Source organism: Mirounga angustirostris, unplaced genomic scaffold, assembly GCF_029215605.1.
Source record: "Mirounga angustirostris isolate CCGP_5_RB_7025 unplaced genomic scaffold, mMirAng1.0.hap1 SCAF_2, whole genome shotgun sequence".
Taxonomy (NCBI): domain Eukaryota; kingdom Metazoa; phylum Chordata; class Mammalia; order Carnivora; family Phocidae; genus Mirounga; species Mirounga angustirostris.
In genome coordinates, this window is record NW_026991710.1 from 136514069 (window position 1) to 136540633 (window position 26565).

The 26565-nt window shown below is 35.9% G+C and overlaps 1 protein-coding gene across 3 annotated transcripts in view; it reads right to left on the minus strand.

The window, feature by feature from the left end:
• The window catches only part of FSTL5 (follistatin like 5), a 691608-nt gene that overhangs the window by 179726 nt on the left and 485317 nt on the right, over window positions 1-26565 (minus strand). For all 3 annotated transcript variants that reach the window (XM_045879364.2, XM_045879363.2, XM_045879362.2), the window contains exon 7: window positions 17541-17661. In XM_045879364.2, coding sequence (XP_045735320.1) covers window positions 17541-17661 — 121 coding nt within the window. The remainder of the gene's footprint in view (window positions 1-17540; window positions 17662-26565) is intronic.

Below are 26565 nucleotides of genomic sequence, written 5' to 3' on the forward strand. Positions count from 1 at the left end.
AAAGAATTGTCATAGATCTCAAACACATTCTCTAAGCAGCTTTTCCACAATGATATTCTGTCCTTTATGTAACTCACTATCTTTCTCTCAATTGCTTCTGAAGATCAGATCAGGAGGGGAAGAAACTGGGATTATTTACCATCTCTTAAATGCTCAACATCTGATGCTTTAGGAAACTCTGACAAGTTTACAGAGTAAAGTTTGGTTGACATAATAACCCTAGGAGGAATCACAGCTTTTGAAATGGCTCTGGTGGGTAACTTAACTCAGATAGTACTTGCTTTGAGGGTGATTTTATATCTATATTTAGAGAGAGAGAGTAGGAAAGTAGGTTTCTATATGCTGCAGCCTTAGCAAGTGGCTTTAGGCCTTAAGCTTTAATAAATACGGGATAATTAGATTTGATCCCATTGGGTGGCTTTGTTCCCCATAAATGAATAGCTGTGTTTATGCAGGCAGAACTGTGTCTAACAAATACAGACCTTAAGAAGCAGGTCACCCTGTGTGTATAGGCTGTCATAATTCAGTTTTGAATTACACAGGTGCACTTTGGTCTGGTATTTTAATCAAGGTTAAAGTAAAGGTAAGTCCTTTTTTATGTATCATTAAGTGGCTTTTGCTGTGTTTCTCAACCATGTTTGTAGGAAGTGTTTCTGTGGGGTTTTTTTTCCCCCTAATGCACAGGCAGCTAATTTCCGTTAGTGTTACAAAGCACTAAGTACAGCTTACTCCTTTATATTATTAGTGGCATACCTAGGTAGGCAATACTAAACTGACTACCCAAATTCTATTAACTACCTTTTTGTTACAAAGGAGGAATCTTGCAGGGATAACTTCTGTAAAAGGAGCTTTTTCAAAGACTTAAGCACCAGCCCACTGCTAGTGGTAACAAGTACTCCGGTTTCCTTAATTATATAAACTCTGGTCATGGCTTTAGAGAGATCTACAATGCATCTTGACCCAAAGAAAGATTATATATATATATTTTAATAGACAAATGCAAAATCAAAAAGTATCTTATCTTTATTCTAGAGAAATAAATCTCAAGGGCTAGATAGAGAAACGACTGCCAGTGAAATTACTGCCAACTAAAAACCTGACCTGGCAATTAAACTTCCATACCCCCACTGTCTCTAGGAATTAGGTTTGCTCGGGATGTCAAGGAGGAACTGAAGTAATTTAAAAATATACTCTCATTTTCTATCAAGACATGAGTAGCAGAAAATGAAAACAAAAGTAAGGAAGAAAGACTGATTAAACTGGAAAAGAGAGATTTACTCAGAAGGACATCTTAGAGGACAGAGCAGCTTGATACAAAAGGAAAATTAGATCTTGAAGTCCAGTGCATTCCCGCACGCACACACGCACGCATGCATGCATATGTCATGAACAGGCAGCTCTTAAAAAGGGTATCGTTAAAAACCGAGGAAATGTTTTAGTTGTCTATTTAATAAAACTGTAGGTAGTCCCCCCACGATCTTACAGCTGAGGAGAATGGAAAAATCTCAGAGAGTGGACTAGAATGATTCCTCAAAAAGATCCAGAACCAGGAACCAAAGGGAAACGTTTATTTATCTGTTGATATGTATTTATCCAGCAAAATGCACCATTCGGGGTACCAAGAAGCAGAGAGACAGACAGACAGACAGAGAGCAGGAATCTCCTTGAGTGAAAGAAGACCAAAAATAAACTATGAACATATTAAATAAGTAATTTACCTTATTTAATTAAGTCTAAGATGCTATTACTTATATATCAATCACAAACAAAAAAATTGCTTCCAGTTTAGTAGATACATTGCTTCTTATAACCCTAGATTGTAGAATGTATTCCTATTTCAAGGATGTTAAAATATAAGGGAAAAAAAACAGCATAAATTCTATGTTAGGATGTATGAAGTTATTAGAAGATAATAGCATTATCGATAAATAAAGTTGAGAGTGACTTCAAGTGGGAGGGTGGGGACTAGTTATAATTTTAAATTGTGTAGTCTGCATAGGTTTCATTAAAAAAGGAACATTTAACCAAAGAGTTGAAGGAGGTTGGAACTGAGCCCGGTGGGGATCTGGAAAGCATCTTCAGGCAGAGGGAATAGCCAACTGCAAATGCTTGTTATATTTAAAGACAAAAAGAGCATTAAATGCAGCTAGAGTGGAGTTTGCAAGGGGAAGAGTAGCAGGATAGGAAGACGCCACAAAAATCAGAACATTTAGTGTTTCGAAGGGCATTCAAAAGATTGGCTTTAAATCTGAGTGGCATTAAGCACAGTAGGGACATGAGCTGACCTCACAAGGGTGAAGTTAGGGATACACAAAAATAGGAATGATCATATTAAGTTGGAAATACGCAAAAATGATGATAATATTTCACAGATGTCTATCAAGGGTTTACACCAATTTGGAGAAAATATTAAAAAGAAGGGCAGCATAAGATTCTCATAGCATCCCTGGATGTATTTCAAACTGACAGTTATTGCAGGAGACCATGGAGCTATCCTCAGCAACTAAGGGCACATGACCAGGAAATCTATAGAATGAAGACAATGAGAGAAGACAGAGCGAAGAGAAAACATGCTAAAAGAAATCTAGGCAAGATAATGATGGATCATGTCTGGACACAGGTTAGATATTGTTCTAATGGAAGAAGAACCTCTGGGTGGGATTACTCCAATCATGAAGGAGAAAGTGGAAAATATTTGTTTGGACTGTGCACGTTTTTGGCAGATCCAGATGCAATATTCTCAAATCTCTCACTGTGACAGATCCCACAGGACAACATAGAGAGAAATACATGAGAACAAAAATGTTTGGGCCCGAAAACAGAGAGCAATAAAAAAAGAAGGAAGACACTTATTTCTAGTATACTGCCCTGGCAAAAGAAAAAGGAAAGAGTCCAAATTAAGACGATAATGAAGTTGGTGAACCCTTCTGAAATAAATAATGGAACAACTAAGAGAAAGAGAGCAGTAGAGCAGGGAAAAATGTAATAGAAATAAATACTGCACAAGGTCTGCAATCCTTCTAAACTGAGGAAATGACACAGTACAGAGCTCATGGCAAAGTTAAGGTAAGCAGCCGTCCCCTGCAGGCATAGTTTTCAGAAACATTAATCTCAATTTTAGTTTCAGAATCAGCAAAAGGCTGTATCAGCTGAAGCGACGTGGGGCTTTGGTGAAATCTTGTGGACCTGGTTTCACAAATGCAAGTAATTCCATGTAGCACTGGTTCCAAAAATGCCTATTCCACAGACAATATGATTGTCATAAATGTTTTCTTCAAGAGGTGGCGCTCTACACCATCTGCTCTTTCTCCCAGAAAGCTTACGAGCATTGTGTTCTCATGGCAAAATCCGCCTAGATGCACACTAAAAGTATTCCTGTTTCTTTCTGAGCCCAGAGGCAGCTTCTCTTTCTCAAACTCCCTTACAACAGAACGTACTAATTGTGAATCCTAGTAAGTAGGCAAAAGTGCTATCTTCTACAAGGCCTACCCTATAAGGCCCCTATGCAATCCTTCAACTGTTGTCTCTTCTGTTATATGCTAAAAAAACAAACAAACAAACAAACACACAGGATCTAGTAGGGGACTCTGAGGCTTTAGGGAAGTGATTCTCAGACTATCTGTGATTGGGAGATCTTTTTTTTCCTTCAGCCTCTATAGTTATCAGATAATAGGATTCCTTTACATAGATGGTGTAGAAATATGCAATTACTGTAAAAAAAATTTTTGAGCTTACTAATAATTTCTACATTGTATTTCATGGATGGATAACAGTTCACAGTTCAGAAAAATAGTTCACAGACTGAAACAAGGCCATGGGAGTAGCATCCTCTTATATAATACTGTGGCCTCTAGATAGGAGGATCCCAGATCACTGAATGCATCAAATAGAGCCCCTCTACCAATCTGCAGTTGGACTGTAGGAGAAATGACCTGATAAGTAAAGATAAGATGCTGGTTGAACTGATGTAATAGAGCAATAATACAGTCGTGGCTTAAATAAGATATAACTTATGATACGTAGTCATGGTATGGTGGCTTGACAGTGTGGATGTGGTTAAGTTGTTACAACAAAGAGACCCAAATACAGTGACTTAAACCAAACGTAAGTCCATGTAGATGGTGAAAGTTTAGTTTGGTAACTTGATCTTGTTACAGAACCCAGTGTTGCGGAAACAATTACCACAGATTTAGTGGCTTAAAGTAACAAAAATTTACTCTCTTACATTTCTGGAGGCCAAAAGTCCAAAAACAATTTTAATGAACTAAAGTCAAGGTGTGGGCATGGTTGGTTCATTTTGGAGTCTTAGGGGGAAATCTGTCCCCTTGTTATTTCTGGCTTCTTTTTTTTTTTTTTTTTTTTTTTTTTTTTTTTAATACTGTGGTTTTGGTGGTTTATTATTTTTTTAAAAGATTTATTTATTTGAACGAGCAAGTGAGCATGTGCATGAGGGAGGGCCCGAGGGAGAAGGAGAGAATCCTTTAAGCAGACTCCCTGCTGAGTGTGGAGCCAAGGACTTGGGGCTCGATCCCAGGACCCCAAGATCATGACCTGAGCCGGAACCAAGAGTCGGATGCTTAACCAGCTTAGCCACCCAGGCACCCCACTGGTGCTTAATTTTTTTAAATTTATTTTTTATTATGTTATGTTAATCACCATACATTACATCATTAGTTTTTTTTTTTTTTTAAGATTTTATTTATTTATTTGAGAGAGAGAAAGAGAGCATATGAGAGGGGGGAGGGTCAGAGGGAGAAGCAGACTCCCTGCCGAGCAGGGAGCCTGATGTGGGACTCGATCCCGGGACTCCAGGATCATGACCTGAGCCGAAGGCAGTCGCTCAACCAACTGAGCCACCCAAGCGCCCTACATCATTAGTTTTTGATGTAGTGTTCCATTATTCATTGTTTGCGTATAACACCCAGGGCTCCATGCAGTACGTGCCCTCTTTAATACCCATCACCAGGCTAACCCATCCCCCCACCCCCCTCCCCTTTAGAACCCTCAGTTTGTTTGAGTCCATCGTCTCTCACGGTTCTTCTCCCTCTCCGATTTCCCCCCCTTCATTTTTCCCTTCCTCCTATCTTCTTCTTCTTTTTTTGAACACATAATGTATTACTTGTTTCAGAGGTACAGGTCTGTGACGCATCAGTCTTGCACAATTCCCTTATTTCTGGCTTCTTCAAACCACCTGCATTCTTTGGACTATGACCCCTTTATCAAATCACTCCAACCTCTTCTTTCTGTTATCATATGTTCTATTTCCTTCTTTGACTTCCTTGCCTCATTTGTGCGCAGACGGACACTTATATTTAGAACCCACCTGGATAATAATCTCCAACTCAAGCTCCTTAAATTAATCACACCTTAATCACATCTGTAAATCTCCTCAAAAGCCATATAAGGTAACATTCACAATCCAGGGATTAGGATGCGAATATCTTTTGTGAAGACATTATTAAGCCTTCCACACCCAGGAACATTCTATCTTTTTCTTATGTTAACTTTACTTTTTTTTAAAGCCTTTATTTATTTATTTGACAGAAAGAGACAGCCAGAGAGAGAACACAAGCAGGGGGAGTGGGAGAGAGAGAAGCAGGCTCCCCGCTGAGCAGGGAGCCCGATGCGGGGCTCCATCCCAGGACCCTGGGATCATGACCTGAGCCGAAGGCAGACGCTTAATGACTGAGCCACCCAGCCGCCCCACTTCTGCTAACTTTAAAACATAACTTCCTTTCTCTAAATTGAACATATCTCCTCAGCTACCACTATCAGATTCATATTCCAATAAGCAGAAACAGAGCAAAAGAGAAGGGAAAGTACATATCTTCCCTTTTATGTTAAAATCCAGACATTAGGGGCGCCTGAGTGGCTCAGTCGGTTAAGCGTCTGCCTTCGGTTTAGGTCATGATCCCAGGGTCTTGGGATCGAGTCCCACATCGGGCTCCTTGCTCAGCAGAGAGCCTGCTTCTCCCTCTGCCTGCCGCTCCCCCTGCTTGTGCTCTCTCTTTCTCAAATAAATAAAATCATAAATAAATAAATAGATAGATAAATAAATAAATAAATTCCAGACATTAAATACATTAGTTATTATCACACTCCATTGGCAAAAACCTTGTCATGGGACAATACTTAGCTTCAAAGAGATCTGGGAAGGGTAGTTTTAGGTGGGTAGCTGTGAAACTGGCATAAACTGAGCCTCTATCACTGAAGAAAACTGTAGAAAATTATTTGGTAGATAACAAATAGTCTCTTCTTCACACATAATCACAGAATTAACCTATTTTGGGGTAGTTATGGTCAATTAAGCATAATTTCTTTAGCCTTGAGAAATTTATATAGAAAGACTCATATTTCACCACAGCCAACACAAAACCTTTTGTTGTCGTTATCGTTGTTCATTCTCCTCCCTTCATATACTACTGAGTACCTGTTCTACTTTTGGCAGAATTAAGTATTGGACACTGAGAACAAAATAAGCATTACTCGAAATTTCTAAATTTATTTCATACAGTATTGATGATGTCAACATCAGCCATGTCTACTAACTTTCAGAAGCTTTACAAATAAGGGTCCTGAGAAAACTTGCCTTTAACTAATAAAACCTCTCAGTCTTTTGAAGAATGGTTCCTGTGAACCCTCTTACCCTGTTGTTAGGAATGCAAACTGCTGCAGCCACTCTGGAAAACAGTATGGAGGTTCCTCAAAAAGTTAAAAATAGAAATACCCTATGACCCAGCAATTGTACTACTAAGTATTTACCCAAAGGATACAAAAATACAGATTTGAAGGGGCACATGCACCCCAATGTTTATAGCAACATTATCAACAAGAACCATATTATGGAAAGAGCCCAAATGTCCATCGACTGATGATGGATGAAGAAGTGGTGTGTGTGTGTGTGTAGATATATATATGGAATATTACTCAGCCATCAAAAAGAATGAAATCTTGCCATTTGCAACGACATGGATGGAACTAGAGTATATTATGCTAAGCGAAATAAGTCAGTCAGAGAAAGACAAACACCATATGATTTCACTCATATGTGGAGTTTAAGAAACAAAACAAATGAACATAGGAGGAAAAAAGAGAGAGGCAAAGCATAAAATAGACTCTTAACAATAGAGAACAAACTGATGGTCACCAGAGGGGAGGTGGGGGGGATGGGTTAAATAGGTGATGGGGATTAAGGAGGGTACTTGTTGTGAGGAGCACCGGCTGTTGTATGTCAGTGAGGAATCACTGAATTCTATACCTGAAGCTAATATTACACTGTATGTTAACTAACTGCAATTTAAATAAAAATTTGGAGAAAGAAAAAAAAAGTGGTTCCTATGAGATATAAGGTCATGATAGAAAATGATAGCAGATAAGCCTCTGCCATAAATAAATAGAACCAATATGAAACAACCGTTATCAAATGTTGCAAAACCATTAGCAAAAGATCATGATCCCGAAAGAAAAGAAAAAAAAAAAAAAAAATGGATTGCGCTTATAATTGCCTCAGCTTTCTGCCTAGAGACATTTAGTTTACATTGATGCGAAGCAGAGGAATTGAAGGGTCTTGCTGAAATAAAAGAGATTAGAATTCAGGAAATCTTGAGACCCAGAAATTGTAGGGAGAGCACCAGAAAGGACAGAAATATGTAGAGATAGAGAGCTACAGGAATCTGAATAAGGTGTCTGTTGAGGCTTTGGCTCAAACTACAGGATGAAACTCCACAAAGTCAGGCAAAGTTCAATGACTATAGAAAAAACTACTACTAGGGAGCTATAAATTTAAAAGCTCCAAGAGCTCACTCAAGGATAGGTGACATATGAGTTAGATTAATCAGACTCCCAACTAGAGAGACCTAATAGAAAAAAAACAGACTGATGGAACGTCATTAAACACCTCATAGAGACCCTAGAAACACTTAGGAAAATAGTGAAGCAAACCCCAGTTTAAAGGTTACTCTAGAAATACTCAAATCAAGTTAAAAAGAAAGCCTCAAAAAAGGTTTAACAGATATGCAGGTAAGTTAATGCCAAAGCAACACTTCTAAAAGGAATCCCGCAAATCTCTCTCACCAATTTCCATCATCTAAAACAAAAACAAACAAGCAAACAACAACAACAACAGAAAACAGATGTGAGAAGAAGGAACACATGACTCATATGCAAGAAAAATATCGATCAATAGAGAAAGATATAAAATTTCAGAGACCATGAAATGAATCTTCAAAATACCTGGTATAGATAGGTTCAAATATTTAAGGGGAAACATGAACACAATTAAGAAGAAAATGGAGATTATAAAAAACAATTGAAACTTCTAAAATTGAAAAACAATATTTGAAATATATCTTTTAAAAATATTTTGGTTGAGCTTAATGGCAAATTACACATACAGAAAAACAGATTTGTGACTTTGAAGTCAGAGCAAAAGAAACTATCTAAATTGAAGTATAGTGAGAGCAAAGCATGAAGAAGAAAACAAATAAAACAGATTTTGGTGGCCTATGGAAAAATGTCAAGCAGTCATGTATATCTGTAATTGAATTCCTAATGGAGATAGAAAGCAGAAATCTACTTAAAAACAATGGCCTTTTTTTTTTTCCAAATTTGTTGAAAAACATATATCCCAAAGTCCAACAAGTTGAATAATCCCTACAAGATAAATACAAGTAAAGAAAACAGAACCAAAGCATATTAATAATTAAATTGCTGAAACCCAGTGAAAAATGAAAACCTTTTAAAAGCATCCAGAGGAAAATTAAAAAAAAAAAAAGAGAAGAAATATAACTGACTTCTCTTTTATAAACCATACAAGCCTACAAGCCAGAAGATAATACAACAACATCTGTAAAATGTTGAAAGAAAAACAGAAAACAGAGACTGCCTACCTAAATTTCAAGAAATTTAGAAATTTCTCAGCAGAAATATCCTTAAATATCCTTAAAGGGGAAAAAATACCGTTACACAAACAAAGGCTGAGAAAATTGTTAAAAGATGTTTATTAGGCTAAAGGAAAATTGCGAAATTTGGATATACATAAATGAATGAGGAGGATCAGAAATGATAAAAGTTTTGTCTGTTTTTTAAAAATAATATCTTTGAAGGATTTTTACTTATTTTTTTAAAGATTTATTTATTATTTTAGAGAGAGAAAGAGAGTGTGGGCACGTGAGTGGGGGGAGGGGAAGAAGAGAGGGAGAATCTCAAGCAGACTCCCGCGGAGCGCGGAGCCCCACCCAGGACTTGAACCTACAACCCTGAGATCATGACCTGAGCTGTAATCAAGAGTCAGACACTTAACCAACTGAGCCACCCAGGGGCCCAAGGATATTTACTTATTAAAAGTGGAAATAAAACAATGTATTGTAGAGTTTGTAACATACATAGAAATAAAATATTTGACAGTATTATCACAAAGGATGGAAAGGGAGAGATCTAAGATTTCTGTTTTAAGGTTCTTCTTTTAAATGTGAAGTGATAAAATATTATTTGAAGATGCATGGTAATAAGTTAAAGTTGCATATTGTAAATATAGCTTATAGCTACATTTAAAAAAAAATTAAACAAAGAGATATAGCTAACAAGCCAATCCTGAAAATAAAATAGAATTCTGAAAGTTATGCAATCCAACAGAAGGCAAAATAGAAGGAAATAATAAAGAATAGGTGTGACCATTTGAAAACAAATAGCAAGATGGTACACTTAAGTCTAATGAGAATTAGCCCAAGATAAAGATGTTGAAGTTATTATACCAAAGCCATAAACTTTTCAAGGACCTCTCTCACCAAAAGGGAACAAAATAAGAACTCGGGGAAGATTCTGATTCTTGAACTTTACTTGTAATTAAAACTTGGACTTTCTTTAGATTTTATGTTGCAAGGGCAGAATACTTTAATTTTGTATATTAATTACTTTGGACTAATTTCTTTGAAACTTTAATCTTTGAAGTTTTATTTCTCTGTGGGTATTTAATAATTAGATTATATATTAAAGTTTGAGCATCTATATGCTCTTGCTATTATTATGTAATTGTAGTGTCTTGATGTCAAGATTTAATATAATTGCAGAAGCTCTGAAGAGCTCTACTGAGCAATGTAACTGGACATAATTTAGCATGGGCAATAATAGAGACAAAATTTTCAGACTCTGGAGTTCATGAATTAATATAATGTTCAGTAATATTTCAGAGCCTTCTGGAAGCAAACATATGGTGCTTACCAGTAGCTTGCAGGGGGAGCTACCAAAGGGTAACAATTATTATTAAGGTAAGAACATTCCTAAATGTGAGTGTCCCCAAAAGCAGCTCTGAGAAAAGAACTTAAGTTCATGTTGCTGATTTGGGACGTGATCCCAGGAAGCACAAGTTAGAGACCAGGAAAGTAAGATGGAGGAAAGAAAAATAGGAACAAATGAAAGAAGAAAGAAAGAAAAAAGGAAGAAAGAAAGAAAGAAAGAAAGAAAGAAAGAAAGAAAGAAAGAAAGAAAGAAAGAAAGAAAGAAAGAAAGAAAGGGAAAGAAAAAGAAAGGGAGAGAGAGGAAGGAAGGAAGGAAGGAAGGAAGGAAGGAAGGAAGGAAGGAAGGAAGGAAGGAAGGAAGGAAGGAAGAAAAAGAAGAAAGAAAAGAAAGAAAGAAAGAAAGAAAGAAAGAAAGAAAGAAAGAAAGAAAGAAAAAAGAAAAGAAAGAAAGAAAAAAGAAAAGAAAAGAAAAGAAAGAAAAGAGTCATATAGAATGCACCTCAGAATCTTCCCTCTGAGTGAGTGGGAAACAGTGATTCTTACCTTTTGACTTGCATCCCTCACTGGTTAAGGACTGTCCCTGTGAGACATTAAATCCCTGGCACATCTAGGCTGCCTTGAGTCCAGCTGATAAACCTTCCTGTGTCAAATAAAATTCTTAGAAGGGTGGTTTGGGACAGGTTCCTGTAGCCTCAAGCCGTCAGGGGACATCCACCACAGTTGAGGAGGCCCAGGTGGGCTTTTGGGCAAGACATCAACACCAACACCATCTGCTGCCAGGCCTCATGAGAGGGATGACTGATTTGATGCATGGCTGATCCCATCCCCTAAGAGACAGCCACTTCCCAAAATCACTGTGAGCTTAGGTTCAAGTCAAAATTAAGAGAATAAAGTTGAAGTGTATGAGGAAGGACCACATACTCCCACTTCTCAGGTCTCTAGGGAATAACATTTCTAGAGCAGTGATTCCGAAACTTGGTCAGAATCATGAGGAGAGTTTGTTAAAACACGGATCACTCTACCTCATGCACAGAGCTTCTGATTCGGTAGTTGTGGGTGCACCCTGAGAATCTGCCTTAAAAACAAGTTGCTGATGCTGCTTGCCCAAGAACCACAGAGAATCTCTGAGCCAGAGTAACCTTCAAGGCTTTTATTTCTCTCATCTTTTCCCTACTCATCAGGAAAGGAGGAGTGAGAAGGGGGAGGTAGGCCTCCCACCACCTGCTTTCTGGATCTTACTGCTAGCGGCAAGGTTTTATTCCCATCTGCACTTTGGCTATACAGATAAAGCTTGGCAGGGAAGGCTGCCTGTGACTGGAGAAGGAAGTTCAAGTCTATGATGCAAGACAAAGCAGGCCATTGTTGCCCAGACTTAAGCCACTTTCTCTAAACAGCTTTGTCAGTAAAGAAGGTGATGCTTCCATACCTTTACATCTGGCTCTAGTGTCTTTTTTTCGATGTTTTCAAACTTTGAAGGAGAAAAAATGGAGGTGTTCTATATAGACATCCTATAAAACCAGCAATTTTGTGAACACATTTCTGACATGAGCAGGAAAAAAAAAAAATCCACTTGATATTATGTGTGAGGTCTTAAAACAATATGAACGAGAGGGTGCCTGGGTGGCTCAGTTGGTTAAGCGACTGCTTTCGGCTCAGGTCATGATCCTGGAGTCCCTGGATCGAGTCCCGCATCGGGCTCCCTGCTCGGCAGGGGGTCTGCTTCTCCCTCTGGCCCTCCCCCCTCTCATGGGCTCTCTCTCATTCTCTCTCTCTCAAATAAATAAATAAAATCTTTAAAAAAAAAAAAACAATATGAACGAGAGAGAAATTACAGCATATATTATGGGTCTGTTGTGAATATAGACAAGCTTTCTGCCCAGAGGGTAGTGTAAACACTGAATGACTTTTAAAATTTCAAACATTCTATATCATAAGCTGAAGATCTAAAGACGATTTGCTTTATGTAAAAAGAAAAGGAAAAGCAGGAAATGAATTCCACTGGCAGAGTCAAGCTCCTTTGATTTATACATGTTTCTTCTGACAAGGACACAGAAGCACTCTCATATTTCAATAATTTAATTTTGCATTGTTTGAAAGGAAACAGGGCTATTGATAGACTTATTTGGCTTGCACCCTAGGATATTTAAATAGACTTTGCACTTCAAAAACACTTTCACAAATTCCAATAACTTGTGGTATTTTCAGATATTTTTATGGTAATTGATGATATATTTTATTTTTATTACTAATTGAAAAATTGTTCAGATAAATATGTTAAGTTTTCTACAAAAACTTAATTTTCTAGAGCCCTTTTTAACCTTTTATGAAAAGTGGATCAAGAGTAGAAAATGAGTCAAACCAGTTTAGAGATTTATTCGGTCTATAAATGTGCCATTTGGCTAATCTGATTTGCATTTTCTTGTATTTTCATTGTATTTTTCCAGTGTCACAGCTCATTCCCAACTATTCTTCTGTTATTGGCCTATAACAATATTCTGAGTGATCTCAAGTTTATTCTACTTATTTATACACAAAATTACATTTAAAGTTATTATCCCAAATATAAAACACCATAAAGCCAAAGGAAAGGAAAACACCAAAAAAAGGAGAAATCACTTGTTTAGCAAATCACTTGTTCAGCTGCTGCTTTACAGCTAATCCTACCATTTCTAAGTATAAAGTGTCATTGTTCTACTACTGTTTTGCAAAATGTTTTGATACACCAGACATTTTTGTGACAAAGATGACCACTTACCTACCCAATATTTATTCCTCCTTGTAAATAAATGAACCCTTAATTGTTGTGGATGGCAAAATAACAAGGCCAAAGAAATATACTTTAATCTCTGCATTTAGAGAGGGTTAATGGACGTTACTGTCGGTACTTCCATTAAAGTTATTTCAAGAGGGCTCTCTCAGGTGACAGACATTATTTTTCCTTCCTCTTTCTTCTTTTTGTCGAAATAGGAACATGATGATTGGAATTTTCACTGCCATTTGGAAAACATGGGATGACACGGAGAATGGAAACCATGTTCTAACCACAGCAAGGGAAGCAAAGTATAATGATGACGTGATGGAGTTGCCTTCTGAAGCATCTCATCTGGGCTTCTTTTATGCATAAGAAAAACACAGCAGTATCTTCTTTAAGCCCCTGTTGTTTGGGGTCTCTGTTATAGTGCCCAAAGCTAATCTCTGACTGATACACATATAATACATTTTCTACTTAGCCTTCTGGATTTTTCAAATAGGTTTAAATATTAAAGATGATCCTGAAAATGCACTTATTATCTTCGCTCCTTGATAAAAATGCAGTAGAAAAAGGTTTTGATCTCCTGTGGTTGATGTTGATGAATTAATGTTATTCTTCACTTCATTTCTCCTTTTTAGCTAAGACTAGAACTGGAAAGTTAGATTTAGAACAGCAGTTTCCTGAACACCTATCAAACCTTAGTGGTTCATACATTCCTTTGTATAACTTGACCTAACTAAAAGTGTTTCTGATAAAGAGAAATTGTCAGACACCTTAAGAAAATGCTTTGAGTGAAGGTACTGCATTTCGCTCTCTCTAGTACCCCATTCTAGTAGTACTTGTTCAACTTGGAAACACCAGTCAGTATTTTACTTCATTTCATATTTCTCATGGTGTCACTGCTTTCCTTACCTACCCCTTTCCTTACCTTACCACTTCTTCTATGGTCCATCATTATAATCATTCTCTTATAAACTTGTTTATTTTCCTCATGCTTTATTTTCCTCATGCTTGTCTCTCTCCCACTTACTCACCTGACAAAATAAAATGCTGATTAAACCCAAATCTCTTCTTTCTATGATTGCAAATGCACAGCCAACCACAACTGAAGGAAAACATACTAATATATATCACCTCAAGGACACCCAGAGATCTGCCTGACATACCAACTACCGGCTGCTATTTCTATCACCCTCCTTCTCTGCAAGGTAATTATTTTATATCTCTTCCTCTGCTCAAACAAGCTCTTACAAACTCCTCACTTTCAATAGTTGGTATTCCTGACTACACTGAAGAAATCCAAGCAATGCAAAGAGGAGTATTTCCTCATGCTCCCACCCTGAGCATCTGTTCCCAAATAATCTGTCTTGCTCCCTGTTTCAACAGATTAACTATTCATCTTCCAAAGACCAATCCTCCCATGTGTGCACTAATTACATCAATTTTTAAAAAACTTGACTACTGCAATTTTCCCTTTTTTCTCTTAAATGATCTGCATTTCCTCTTTACCAGATTATTCACATCAGCATAAAAAAGTATCATATCTGCAATTTTTATAAATTCCCCCCCTTTAACTAAACATCACTCTCAAGCTACTACAGTTCCTCTCTATTCAATCTCAACCAATGTTCAGCAATAATATTATCATTTTCCCTCTTTGCAAACCCCATGCCTTCATAAGAACATTTAATGAAGGATTTTGAAGCAGATTAAACATAGTAGGAGGTGATAGAAAGAGAAGGGTTTTACTCCCAGGTTCAGGGATCTTTGTTTCTAGAAGAGGGAAAGCATTCGATCTCAGCAGTAGTCAGTGCTAATATTGGAGTCCTCTAAATTAATTCATAATGTTAAGACCGATGGTCATGGCTCTGTTGCTGACACCTCATGGTCCCTTTATTCCCACATTCCATCTTCAGAAAAACCTTGAGATCAGAGAGGAAGCAGTTCATTCACAAGGAGGGGATAAAACAGGGAAGCCACATTTCTCCAGTGCTGTTCAAGGCACATCTTGCAACACAAAAGCCTGTAGTTTGGTTCAAAGCCTTCTTACTGGGCTTCCCAGCCGAAGCATGCAAATGAGTAAGTTATGTAAGAAGACTGCTTCAGACATGAGTGGGGAGCAGAGACTCCTAAAGAACAGTTATTTGGAATGGTTCTCATGCTTTACCAAGCATCACAATTACCTAGGAAGTTTGCCAAAATGCAGATTTCAAATTAATTTCCAGAAAGTGCTGGTGGAGTCCAGAGTTCTACATTTTTTATAATTTTTTCATGTGATTCTGATTCTGCTAGAACATGAATCATGCACTGCTCTACAAACTACTAAGAACTCAAGTAGCTGGTCCTTAGACTGAGAGAAGTAGAACTGGGAGTGAATATAAAAGATAGAACTAATTGTAAGCCAAAACAAAAGTGGAGAATCTCTCAAAAAACAAACAAATAGCTCAGAGCATTAGTTTTGTCAAAGAGGCTATTAGTCTGTAAACAATCACAACAAAGAGGGAGGTGAGAACCAGATTTGCAACAACAACCATTTTCCAGGATGCCGCATCTAGGTAGAGAACATCCCTCCACACAGACTTGTTCTGTCCTCTCAAGATTGTGTATCCTCAGGTAAAATTGCTGTATCCAAAGTCCAAATCCAAACATCTGAGAACACTGGGAATAGCGTGCATCACCTCCTTTGTACCTTGTCTGCTCTCTTCACTGGCTTCCTTGAAAGTTCGCTTCCAAACCTTGACTCATGTCTAGTTACAACTGGTTACAATTCCCATGTGTGCACTAATTAGGCATTAGAAACCAAGGCCTAGATCTGCTTCTGTTGAGTGCCTCTAACAGTCAGACCATAAACTCTCCAATCTTTTCAAACTTTTTTCAACATTTTTTAATTGATTTTTCAAGACACACTTTCCATCACAAGGTGCTCATTCTAAGTCTTCTTTTCTCCACTTATTAACCTCAGCTCCAAGGCTCAATCCTCAATATGAATATTTATACTCATTCTTAAGGTGACCTCGTCAAGCTCAAACATATGACTTTAAAATAGTTTATGCACATTGATATTACCTAAATATACAACTTTAGACTGTTATTCTCCTTTGATCTCCAGACTTATACTAAATTGCATACTTGATTTCCATCTAGAACTTATATTGAAGTCAACTTGTCCAAAAAAATATATATATATATTAATCTCACTCAGTCTCCAAATACGCTTCTTCTATATTCAGTTAATGTCACAAGGATATATCTAAATGCTTCAAATTTGGGGGGTTTATTGTTAAAAAAATCTCTCTTATATTTGAATGCCATTCCTCAGCAATATCATCAGATCTACTTTCAATAAATATTCTAAATTTAACCACTCTTTACCTCTTCATCATTAACACTATATTTTAAGCCACGATTATCTCTTCCCTAGACTATTAAAATATTTTTTTAACAGATCTCAATGCTTCCAGTCATTTTAAAACAAATCAGAATATGCCATTTCATACACTAAATACTTTGATGGCTTCCCACATTACACTTAGAATGGGAATCCAAATATTTAATTAGGTCCCCAGGGATCCACGTGATCTGACCCTGGGCTACCTCACCAAGCTCATATCTGTCACTCCCCTCTTAATTCATACAAACTACGCTAGCCATCTTGCTGTTCCTATGGCAAGCCAAGTAAGTTTCTGCTTCTTTTTAGTAAATCATAAAGTAATATATATATATATATATATATATATATACATATATATATATCAATATGGAAGTGAATCAGTGTGAATTAATGTATCATACATACGATCCTGTATCATCAATTGAACTAAATAGCTAAAATTTGAATTAAATCAGAAAAAGGAAAAAGCCCTCTGATTAAAAGAGTAATATCAGGGATGCCTGGGTGGCTCAGTTGGTTATGCCTCTGCTTTTAGCTCAGGTCCCAGGTCCTGGGATTGAGCCCAAGTCCAGCTCCCTTCTCACCCAAGAGTCAGTTTCTCCCTCCCCCTCTGCCTCTCCCCCCCAACCACATGCTCTCTCTCTCTCTCAAATGAATAAATAAATAAAAATCTTAGGAAAAAAGAATATCAGCCTACATGGCCAATGTTCACAGCCATTAAATTAACGATTTAGAGCATAACATTTGCTGTAGATAAATAGCAGTTTTTTATATCATTAATAAGATCAACCAGATAATCTGATTAAAATTTCATGCTTAATTTTTTCAGTTTCTAAAATTTATATGGTTGTCTACTTGTTGATATTTAAATTTCAAAAAGTAATTTAAATTTCTTATGCTTTAAATTTCCAATTAGAATGAGTTACGTTGTACTATTTCACGATGAAAAAAGTGGTAAAATTTATAGCATTTATTCACTCAACCACCTGTTTTTTTAAATTGAAAAAGGTTTTACATTAACAATAAGTCTCAAAACAAAACAAAACAAAAACTGAGGCCTTGCCAAACTAAAAAAATTGAAGCCTTGCCTTCCTAATCGAGTGTGATATTCTTTGAATATATAGTGAAGCATAAAGCAATGATATCAACACATGTTTCTTACCATTTACTTGAAAGATGTGAGTCTGAAAGACTTGTTCATAGCCATATGCATAACAGGTGTAATTGCCCATGTGGGTTGTGGTAACCTTAGTAATGTACAAGGACCCATCATCTCCAAAGTCCTATAGAAATAAAATAAAATGAAATAAAATGAGATCTTTGTATTTAAAATGTATTTTAACAATTCACTTTTTTAAAAAAGTGTATTCAGGAGCAAAGTAAATAGACTAAAAAATTGTTTTTAAATTATCAGAATGATCATTGTTAGTCTTATCGAGTTGGAAGACCTATAATTACCGTAGTCTCAAGACATGTTTTATTTTAAGAAGTATAATTTCACTCATACATACAGCTTTTTTAGTATTTATTTGAATTATATGAGTTTATGTATAAAGTAACTCAATTCCCACATATTTGTTTTCTAATTTAGGTTATAGCAGTTTCCCCTTATCCATGGTTCTGTTTTCCCCAGTTTCAGTTAGCCATAGTCACCCGCAGTCTGGAAGTAGATGATTATCCTTCTGATGTATCATAAGGAGGTCAGTGGTAGCGTCACACTAAATCACGATGTCTACATCATTCACCTTGTTTCATCTCATCATGGAGGTATTTTATCATCTCACATCATTACAAGAAGTAGCATGATTACAGTACAATAAGATATCTTGAGAGAGACCACATTCACATAGCTTTTATTACAGTATATTGTTATAATTTTTCTATTTTATTATTATTGTTGTTAACCTCTTACTCTGCCTGATTTATAAATTAAACTCTATCATAGGTATGTATGTAGAGGAAAAAACATAGAATATATATAGGGTTTGATACTATACACAGTTTTAGGCATCCCCTGGGGGTCCTGGAACATAACTCCTCAGGATAAGAGGGGATGGCTATACCTCTTTAATTAATAAAGCTGTAAAATGACTTTTTTTCTTATTTGTAGCTAAAATAAATAGCTCTTAATTATATTCTTTACACTAATAATTGTCTATTAATTTTTATATCCTTTAATTATATATTTACCCAGAAAAAAATGATAAAAGCAGTATGGTGTCAGAGATAAAATTTATAGACAAACTGATAGAATATGATTTTTTAAACCCCAGAAACAATCAATATATTAAAACAAAACAACCATACTATGGAAATAAATGTGTGACCATTTTGGAAAAAAGAAAGAAAAAAATCTCACACTGTTTGTCAAAGTTAAACCAAGAAGCACCTCTGGAATAGCAAAGACTAGACAGAAAATCTTCTCTTCCATAAAGGCCATGAATACACTGCAGCAATTGTCAAAATCAACTTTTCAGAACAATGGAAATAGATAAAAAGCGCTTGCACCAATCTACAGAGCATTTACTCCAAAAAATAGTTGCATCTCAATATGAACAAAGAGATTTATGGCATCCCTCTCTCCACAGCTGCATGGACGCCTTGCGCCATCAGCTTTGTAATTCTGCCCGCTGTGAAAACCATCATCTTAGTACACACTAGACGGGGAAGAAAAGGCTTGGAGCTCCTCCAAGGTCCCATCCCCGGAGAACTGTCACCATTTGACTTATCTAGCAGCCCACTGAAAACTTCCATTTTTGTGATTTCTTTTTATTTGAGCAAGACTTTGAGCTCAGTCTGTGTAAACAGTCCTATCCCTAAGGCCTTTATTGAAAAGAAACAACAGTGATTGTTTAACATTACAGCTTCTTATGATGGAGATACTGACTGGAGATAACAATAGGGGCACCAAACCAAACCAATTTGTTTTTTGTTTTTTTTTTACATTTTAGAATTAGGAAAAGAATCCCCAATCTCTCATCTCTGATTGGCTTTGAGGCCCTGCACAGACAGAAAGTGAAGACTAAGGCAGACTTGTAACTGCCTATGGGAGCATTGAGTGCATAACACAAAACAGAAATAGAGCACCCTGGCCAAGTCTAAAAGACTTATTGATTCAACACATTTAATTAAGTATCTGTTCAATCATTAGCTCATCACTAAACCGAGCAAAGATTTCAGTAACTAAATATAGGAAACTAAAGAAAAATAGATAAATTCCACTTCAACAAAATTAAAAACCTGTGCTTCCCAAAGAATATTATCAAGAAAGTGAAAAGATTTCCAACAGAATGGGAGAAAATATTTACAAATCATTTACCTTATAAGGGCTTGTATCCAGATATATATATATATACGTACATACACACACATATATATAACTATTACATTTGAACAATAAAAGAACAAATAATCCAATTAAAACAATGAGCAAAGAACTTGAATAGATATCCATCAAAAAAGAATTACATATGGACAATAGGCACATATAAGGATAATCAGAATCATTAGTCATTAGGAAAAGGCAAATAAAAACCTACGAAATACCACTTCACACCTACTAGGATGGCTAAAATAAAAAAGACAGTAACAATTGTTGAAGAGGATGTGGGAAAATTGGAACCTTCAAACACTGCTGATGAGAATATTAAATGGAATACCTACTTGGAATAATAGTTTTGGCAGCTCCTCAAAAACTTAAACAGAGTTAAAAGTTCAACTTAAACTTCCTTAAACAGATTCCTAGGAACGTACTCAAAAGAAAAAAAAAAAAAAAATCCATACACAAACTGTACATAAATGTTCATAGTAGCTTTACCCATATTAACCAAAAAGTGAAAACAACTCAAATACCTATAAATTGATGAATGGATAAACACGAAGTGATATGTTTATATATAATAGAATATTATTCGGCAATACAAAGGAATAAAGTACTGATATATACTACAGAATGAATGGATGTTGAAAACATTATGCTAAATCAAAGAAACCAAATTCAAAAAGGCACAAATTGTATGAGTTTATTTATATGAAATGTCCAGAATGGCCAAATCCATAGAAATAGAAAGTAGATTAATGGTTACCAGGAGCTGAGGGGATGGGGTGATAGGAAATGAGTGCTAGTAAGTATGGAGCCTTTTTTGGAGTGAGGAAAATATTCTAAACTTTGATAGCTATTATGGCGGCACAATTTTCAGAAAATACTAAAAACCACTGAACTAGACATTTTTATTTTTTTATTTTTATTTTTATTTTTTTTAAAGGTTTTATTTATTTGACAGAGAGAGAGACAGCGAGAGAGGGAACACAAGCAGGGGGAGTGGGAGAGGGAGAAGCAGGCTTCCCACGGAGCAGGAAGCCCGATGCGGGGCTCGATCCCAGGACCCTGGGATCATGACCTGAGCCCAAGGCAGACGCTTAACGACTGAGCCACCCAGGCGCCCCTGAACTAGACATTTTTAAAGGGGTTAATTTTATGAAGATTACATTTCAATAAAGCTGTTACTAAAAATAAGTTATATACAGAATATTTATATATATATATATGTTAAAATAAAACTATATATCAGTTTGGTCAATAGAATCTTTATTTATTAGAAAAATTTAGAAATCAAGAAAGAAAGAATGACCAAAATATGCTTATGTAAACACTTACATAATAAACACTTCTGCATTACAAAACATTGTAAGCATTAAAAGAAAGAAAATTAACCACAGGTTATCTATGCAAAATATTAAAAAAATGCATTTTAATACTTATTTAAGTAGTAGTTATTATATGTCAGATACTGCTCCAAGTAATTCATAAATATTGACATATTTGATCCATATAACAAACCTACGAATCTACTAAAGAGAACCTACTAAATTCCTCTCAAGTTACAGCAGTGGATACTAAGATGTTAAGTAAACTCCTTAGTTTCTCTTGGCCCCTAATTAGTAGAACTAGGATTTGGAACCAGGTAGGCTTACCCCGGAGGCTGTGCTTTAAACCCCTACATTATGCTGACTTACTTGTCAATCACAGATTCAAGTAGGAATCTGTGGAAAAGAGAAACAAAGAAGAAAGTCAAGATAAGATGCCCAAAACAAAGGAAGTCGATTACACCGGTTAGTCTGAAGGAAAGAGGCTAGAAATATAGTGAAAGCACATATTGAAAAGAAAGAAGGAAAGCTGATAGATCTGAGGCTTAAGTCAAAAGACAACAGCATTTAAAATAAGTCAACAGCCGTGTCTCTTCCCTTTCTCAGCAGCAGAAAATGATGATGACTGGTAAGGGTGCTGTTGTACTCACTCTTCTCAAGACGAAATTGGCAAATTTTCAACACCCTTTACTACTAAATACTACTATAAGGTTTTTTTATATATATGGTAACTATTAGGATTTACCCTTTAAGAATTGTTTGGTGGGGCAGCTGGGTGGCTCAGTCAGTTAAGAGACCAACTCTTGATTTTGGCTCATGATCTCAGGGTCTTGAGATCAAACCCCACCTGATCAGCAGGGAGTCTGCTTGAGATTCTCTCTCTCCCTCACCCTCTGTCCCTCTTCCTGCTTGTGTGCTCTTTCTCTCTCTCTCTAAAATAAATAAATAATCTTAAAAAAAAACAATTCCTTGTTTATTGTTTCTTCCAACTTTTAACTTTGGAGTTTGCTATTTTTCATGTTCATTCCCCAAATTTTTAATGCATTCTTTAACTTTTGTGTAAAATAATTTGATTTGAAGATTGTTTCATTCCTTATATCAACTTTATGATTAGAAAGGCTTTTTTCATGCTGAGTTAATAGAAATATTCCCCAACATTTCTTTCTCATTTCCTTATGTTTATAAAATTACATTTTAATCCTTTAACATTTTTTTTAATATTTTAAAGAAGTGAACATTCATCTTTACTTTTTTCCTAAACTATAACTAATTGTATCGGCAGCATTTGGTCAGGAAACCCCCTTCCCCATTTGTAACTGTGATGTGCACTGGGTGTTATACACAACTAATGAATTGTTGAACACTACATAAAAAACTAATGATGTACTGTATGTTGGCTAACTGAACATAATATAAATAAATAAATAAATAAATAAATAAATAAATAAAACCAAAAAAAAGAAAAAAATTTATCTTTGTATCTTTAAAATATCATCGTACCTAGTGACTTACCAATATTCACATAGCAGTGCTCAAAAAATACACCGTGTATGTTTCTGACTTTACCTATATTCATACTACGTGCATTTCTTCTTTGTGTGTGTGCGCATTTCTTTTAAAAATAGCTTCCCTCTAACTGATACTCATACAGATTGATTGTAATCAAGAAAATTACTATGAAGCTATTGAACCAGGGTCCCAAAATAAGGAAAATGCTTTCTCAGTCAAGAGAGAAAGAGACAGAAGGAAGGAAACAGAGAGAGGGAGTGAGAGGAGGAGAGAAGAATAAGAATGAGAATAAGGAGGAGGGGGCAGGAAGGAGGAGAAAGGGGGAGGGTGAAGTGAAGGAGTGGCAGAAAAGAAGGAAGAAGCATACTGTATGTTGTGGCCATCAAATCATTTAGCTGAAGAACAATATTTCCTTAATAGCTGTCAAATAAAATAAAATTCCTTGACAGCATATAAGATTAATCATACCACATTTCTACAGCTGCCAGGGGGAGCTTTCACAAAGCTACAGGGAAAGCCTCGTGACCTGCACAATAGGAGAGGATTTAGAACTTGAACCCCCACAGGAGAGTCGCTATGTGATACGTATGTGTGGTAAAACTCCCTACATCACCGCAGGCCGCCATTAAAAACACTCCTTGCTCTTAGGGCAGCGCACTTTGGCTAGAGAATGGAAATGCCAAATACAAAGACTGAAGCTGTGATTCTGGTTAACACTGAAGCAGACAGTGGACATGCAACAGGATAAAATGTGGAAAAGCCAAACTTCTGTAGAAATCAACTAATAACGAGTAGAAATCAACTAATAATGATTAGAGTTACAAAATATTTTGCAAAAGATTATGACCCAAAAGTAATGACTGATAACCTAAGATATGGTATTAAGATAGCCCGTGTGCATAAGGTAGACAAGCAGGCAGGGGGGCAAGCGCATATAAGAAAGATTCATCGCAAGCAGAGCAAATCTTGGAGACCAAATCAGAACAAAAATGAATCCTTTCACTGGACAAGAATAACTGGAAGTAACTGTAAAAACCCAAAGAATATTTGCCATTTGCAATTATTTTTATATTCATGTATGCAAAACTATAAATAGGCCTTGTAAAGTATATTTTCAAAAAATACTTTTTAAATCTCCATCAAATCTGAAATAAACAGCTCTTCCATACGTTGTTCTACATAGCTACCTAGAAAGCATGACTCTTCCCTGTCTACTATAATCAAGATTCATGATGATATGAAAATTACCAGAGAATATAATCTTGAGAATGTTTATTTAAAGTATTTTATTGCTATGTGTTATTCTGCAACATGAAATTGCTTTAACTTAGAATATTTTCTAAATTAGCATATGTGTGACCCCCTTCTAGTTTTTATATCTTTGTTTATGTTTTTTTCCTCTTTCTTCTAAATGGATGCAAAATCTTTCAATTTCTTTCAATATACAACTTTATAATCACCTTTTCAGACAGCTTTTCTGTATAAACAAGACTTTAATATTCTCTCATCTCTTTGAGTAAGGCATGGATCTTCTCACTACACTAATATTAAACCCAATAAATACTTATTGACCACTTAAATATGTAAAGTGCTAAGCTAAATAATTTATAAAATTACCAAATTTCATCCTTTATACAATCTTTTTCGAATGCATTTCTGTTAGTCCCATTTTATATATAAGAAAAGTGAAATATGCTGATGTTAAGTTCGGGGTTACCAACTCCTATGGTCTGAATGTTTGTGTCCCCTTCTCAATTCATGTATTGAAATTCTAATATGCCCAATATGGTATAAGGAGATTGGGCCTTTGGGAGATGATTTAATCACAAGAGTGGAACCTTTGTGAATGGGATTAGTGCTCTTTTATTTATTTATTTATTAAGATTTTATTTATTTATTTGACAGAGACACAGCGAGAGAGGGAACACAAGCAGGGGGAATGGGAGAGGGGGAAGCAGGCTTCCCGCTAAGCAGGGAGCCCGATGTGGGGCTCAATCCCAGGACCCTGGGACAATGACCTGAGCTGAAGGCAGGCGCTTAACAACTGAGCCACCCAGGCACCCTGGGATTAGTGCTCTTTTAAAAGAGACCCAACATATATCCCTCACCCTTTCTACCATTTCAAGCCACAGGGAGAAGCCAGTGGATATGAACCAGAAAGATGGCTCTCACCAGTACATTAATATGGTAGTGCTTTGATCTTTGATTTCTCAGCTCCAGAACTGTGGGAAATAAGTTCCTGTCATTTATGCTATCCAGTCTGTACAATTTTGTTATGGCAGCCCAATGGACGAAGACACCACCGAAGTGAGGGGTCTAGTGCAGAATGGAACTGCTGCAGAATTGAACTACCTCCCTTTATGATGTAATTCTTAACATATCTTCCTTTTTCCAGATTCTCCATTATTTTAGCCAAACCTCAAAATTACCTTTGAGTTCTTTTTAATATAAATTTTGAGAATATATATAAGTATATATACTATATATAAAATACATATACAGATACATCAATCTTACTCTTTACCTCCATCCTGATTCAGCACTTCTAATCTTTAAATCTTTCATTTTCTTGGCATTTTTCTAATCATAAATAGATTAAATCAAACGTGCAATTTTGATACTCAGCCATGGTTAAGAATTATGGCCTTTAAAATAGACCGTCTTTGAATTCAGGGACAAAATCTTGCACTTATTCTGGGCCCCCATTACACCTTTATAATTGTGCTGCCAATAGACACTCCATAAATATTTCTTCAGTGATTAAATCTTTATGAGCCTTGGGCGCCTGGGTGGCTCAGTTGGTTAAGCGACTGCCTTCGGCTCAGGTCATGATCCTGGAGTCCTGGGATCGAGTCCCACATCGGGCTCCCTGCTCAGCAGGGAGTCTGCTTCTCCCCCTGACCCTCCCCACTCTCATGCTCTCTCTATCTCATTCTCTCTCTCAAATAAATAAATAAAATCTTTAAAAAAAAAATCTTTATGAGCCTCTACACAATTAAAAAGTTGCCTCAAGGCATTGATGTCTGCAAGGTCAATAGAAAAAAATGAAATCATTTATTTTGTTGAGTTGATTGTTTACATTCTTTTCAAAGCAGTAAAGAAGAGAACTGTGGTTAAAAAAAATCTGTAGCACATTTCTAAAATTTCAAAAAATTTTATGGCTACAATTGTCTATAATCAATTATGTAATAATAAAAATTAAAGGATTTAACAACCTATAAATGACAAGCATTGATCACTCTGAATATGCAGGGCAGCACACATCACGAATGATTATACCAGAACATAACAACTGAAATTCAGGCCTGTATTTAACCACGAGCATCTGTTCCAATCTGAAAGAAAATCCCATCCATTAAAAAATGGTAAATTTGAAATTTAAAACTTACTTTCCTATTTCATATAATGTTCTTCATAGCTCTAAATTGCATGGTACCAGTGTTACTATACTTTAAATGAGATTTTCTATGTAATATCCATTGCTTTGATATATACTCACATTACAGTAATTTGTAATGTTGATTACGCTAGTGTGCTTTTACTTTGTAATCTCGTGTAAGCTATTTTCCTCGCTTTTTATGTGTACAAAATATATTTTCATAAAATAGCAATAAAAGTAATTTAAGCAAACATCTACATATTGAAATTGACTAAGTACTATTATCTCATGATTTATGTGATTTTTCTAAAAAAAAGAAGTTTCTCACTAGCCTATTAGACATTAATCTATCATAAATAAATACAACAGTGAAATATAAAATTCAATAATATAAATTTAATTTGTTAAATACATTATTTTCAAGTCCTTTTTTTCCCTAAAGTAGGCCATTTCATGTGTTAATTTAAAAAAGATACACTAGAAAATAAGTAACCTAATGTGGACTGAAATTATTATTTCAAGTTGATAAGCAAACAAAAAGTCAAGCAACTGCATTCTTTGGTGAGAAAACCAAAACCAAAATTATGAAAACCATGTGTAACAGTATTATTTGATGTGTATGTGAATAATTAGATTAATCGTATTTTATTTC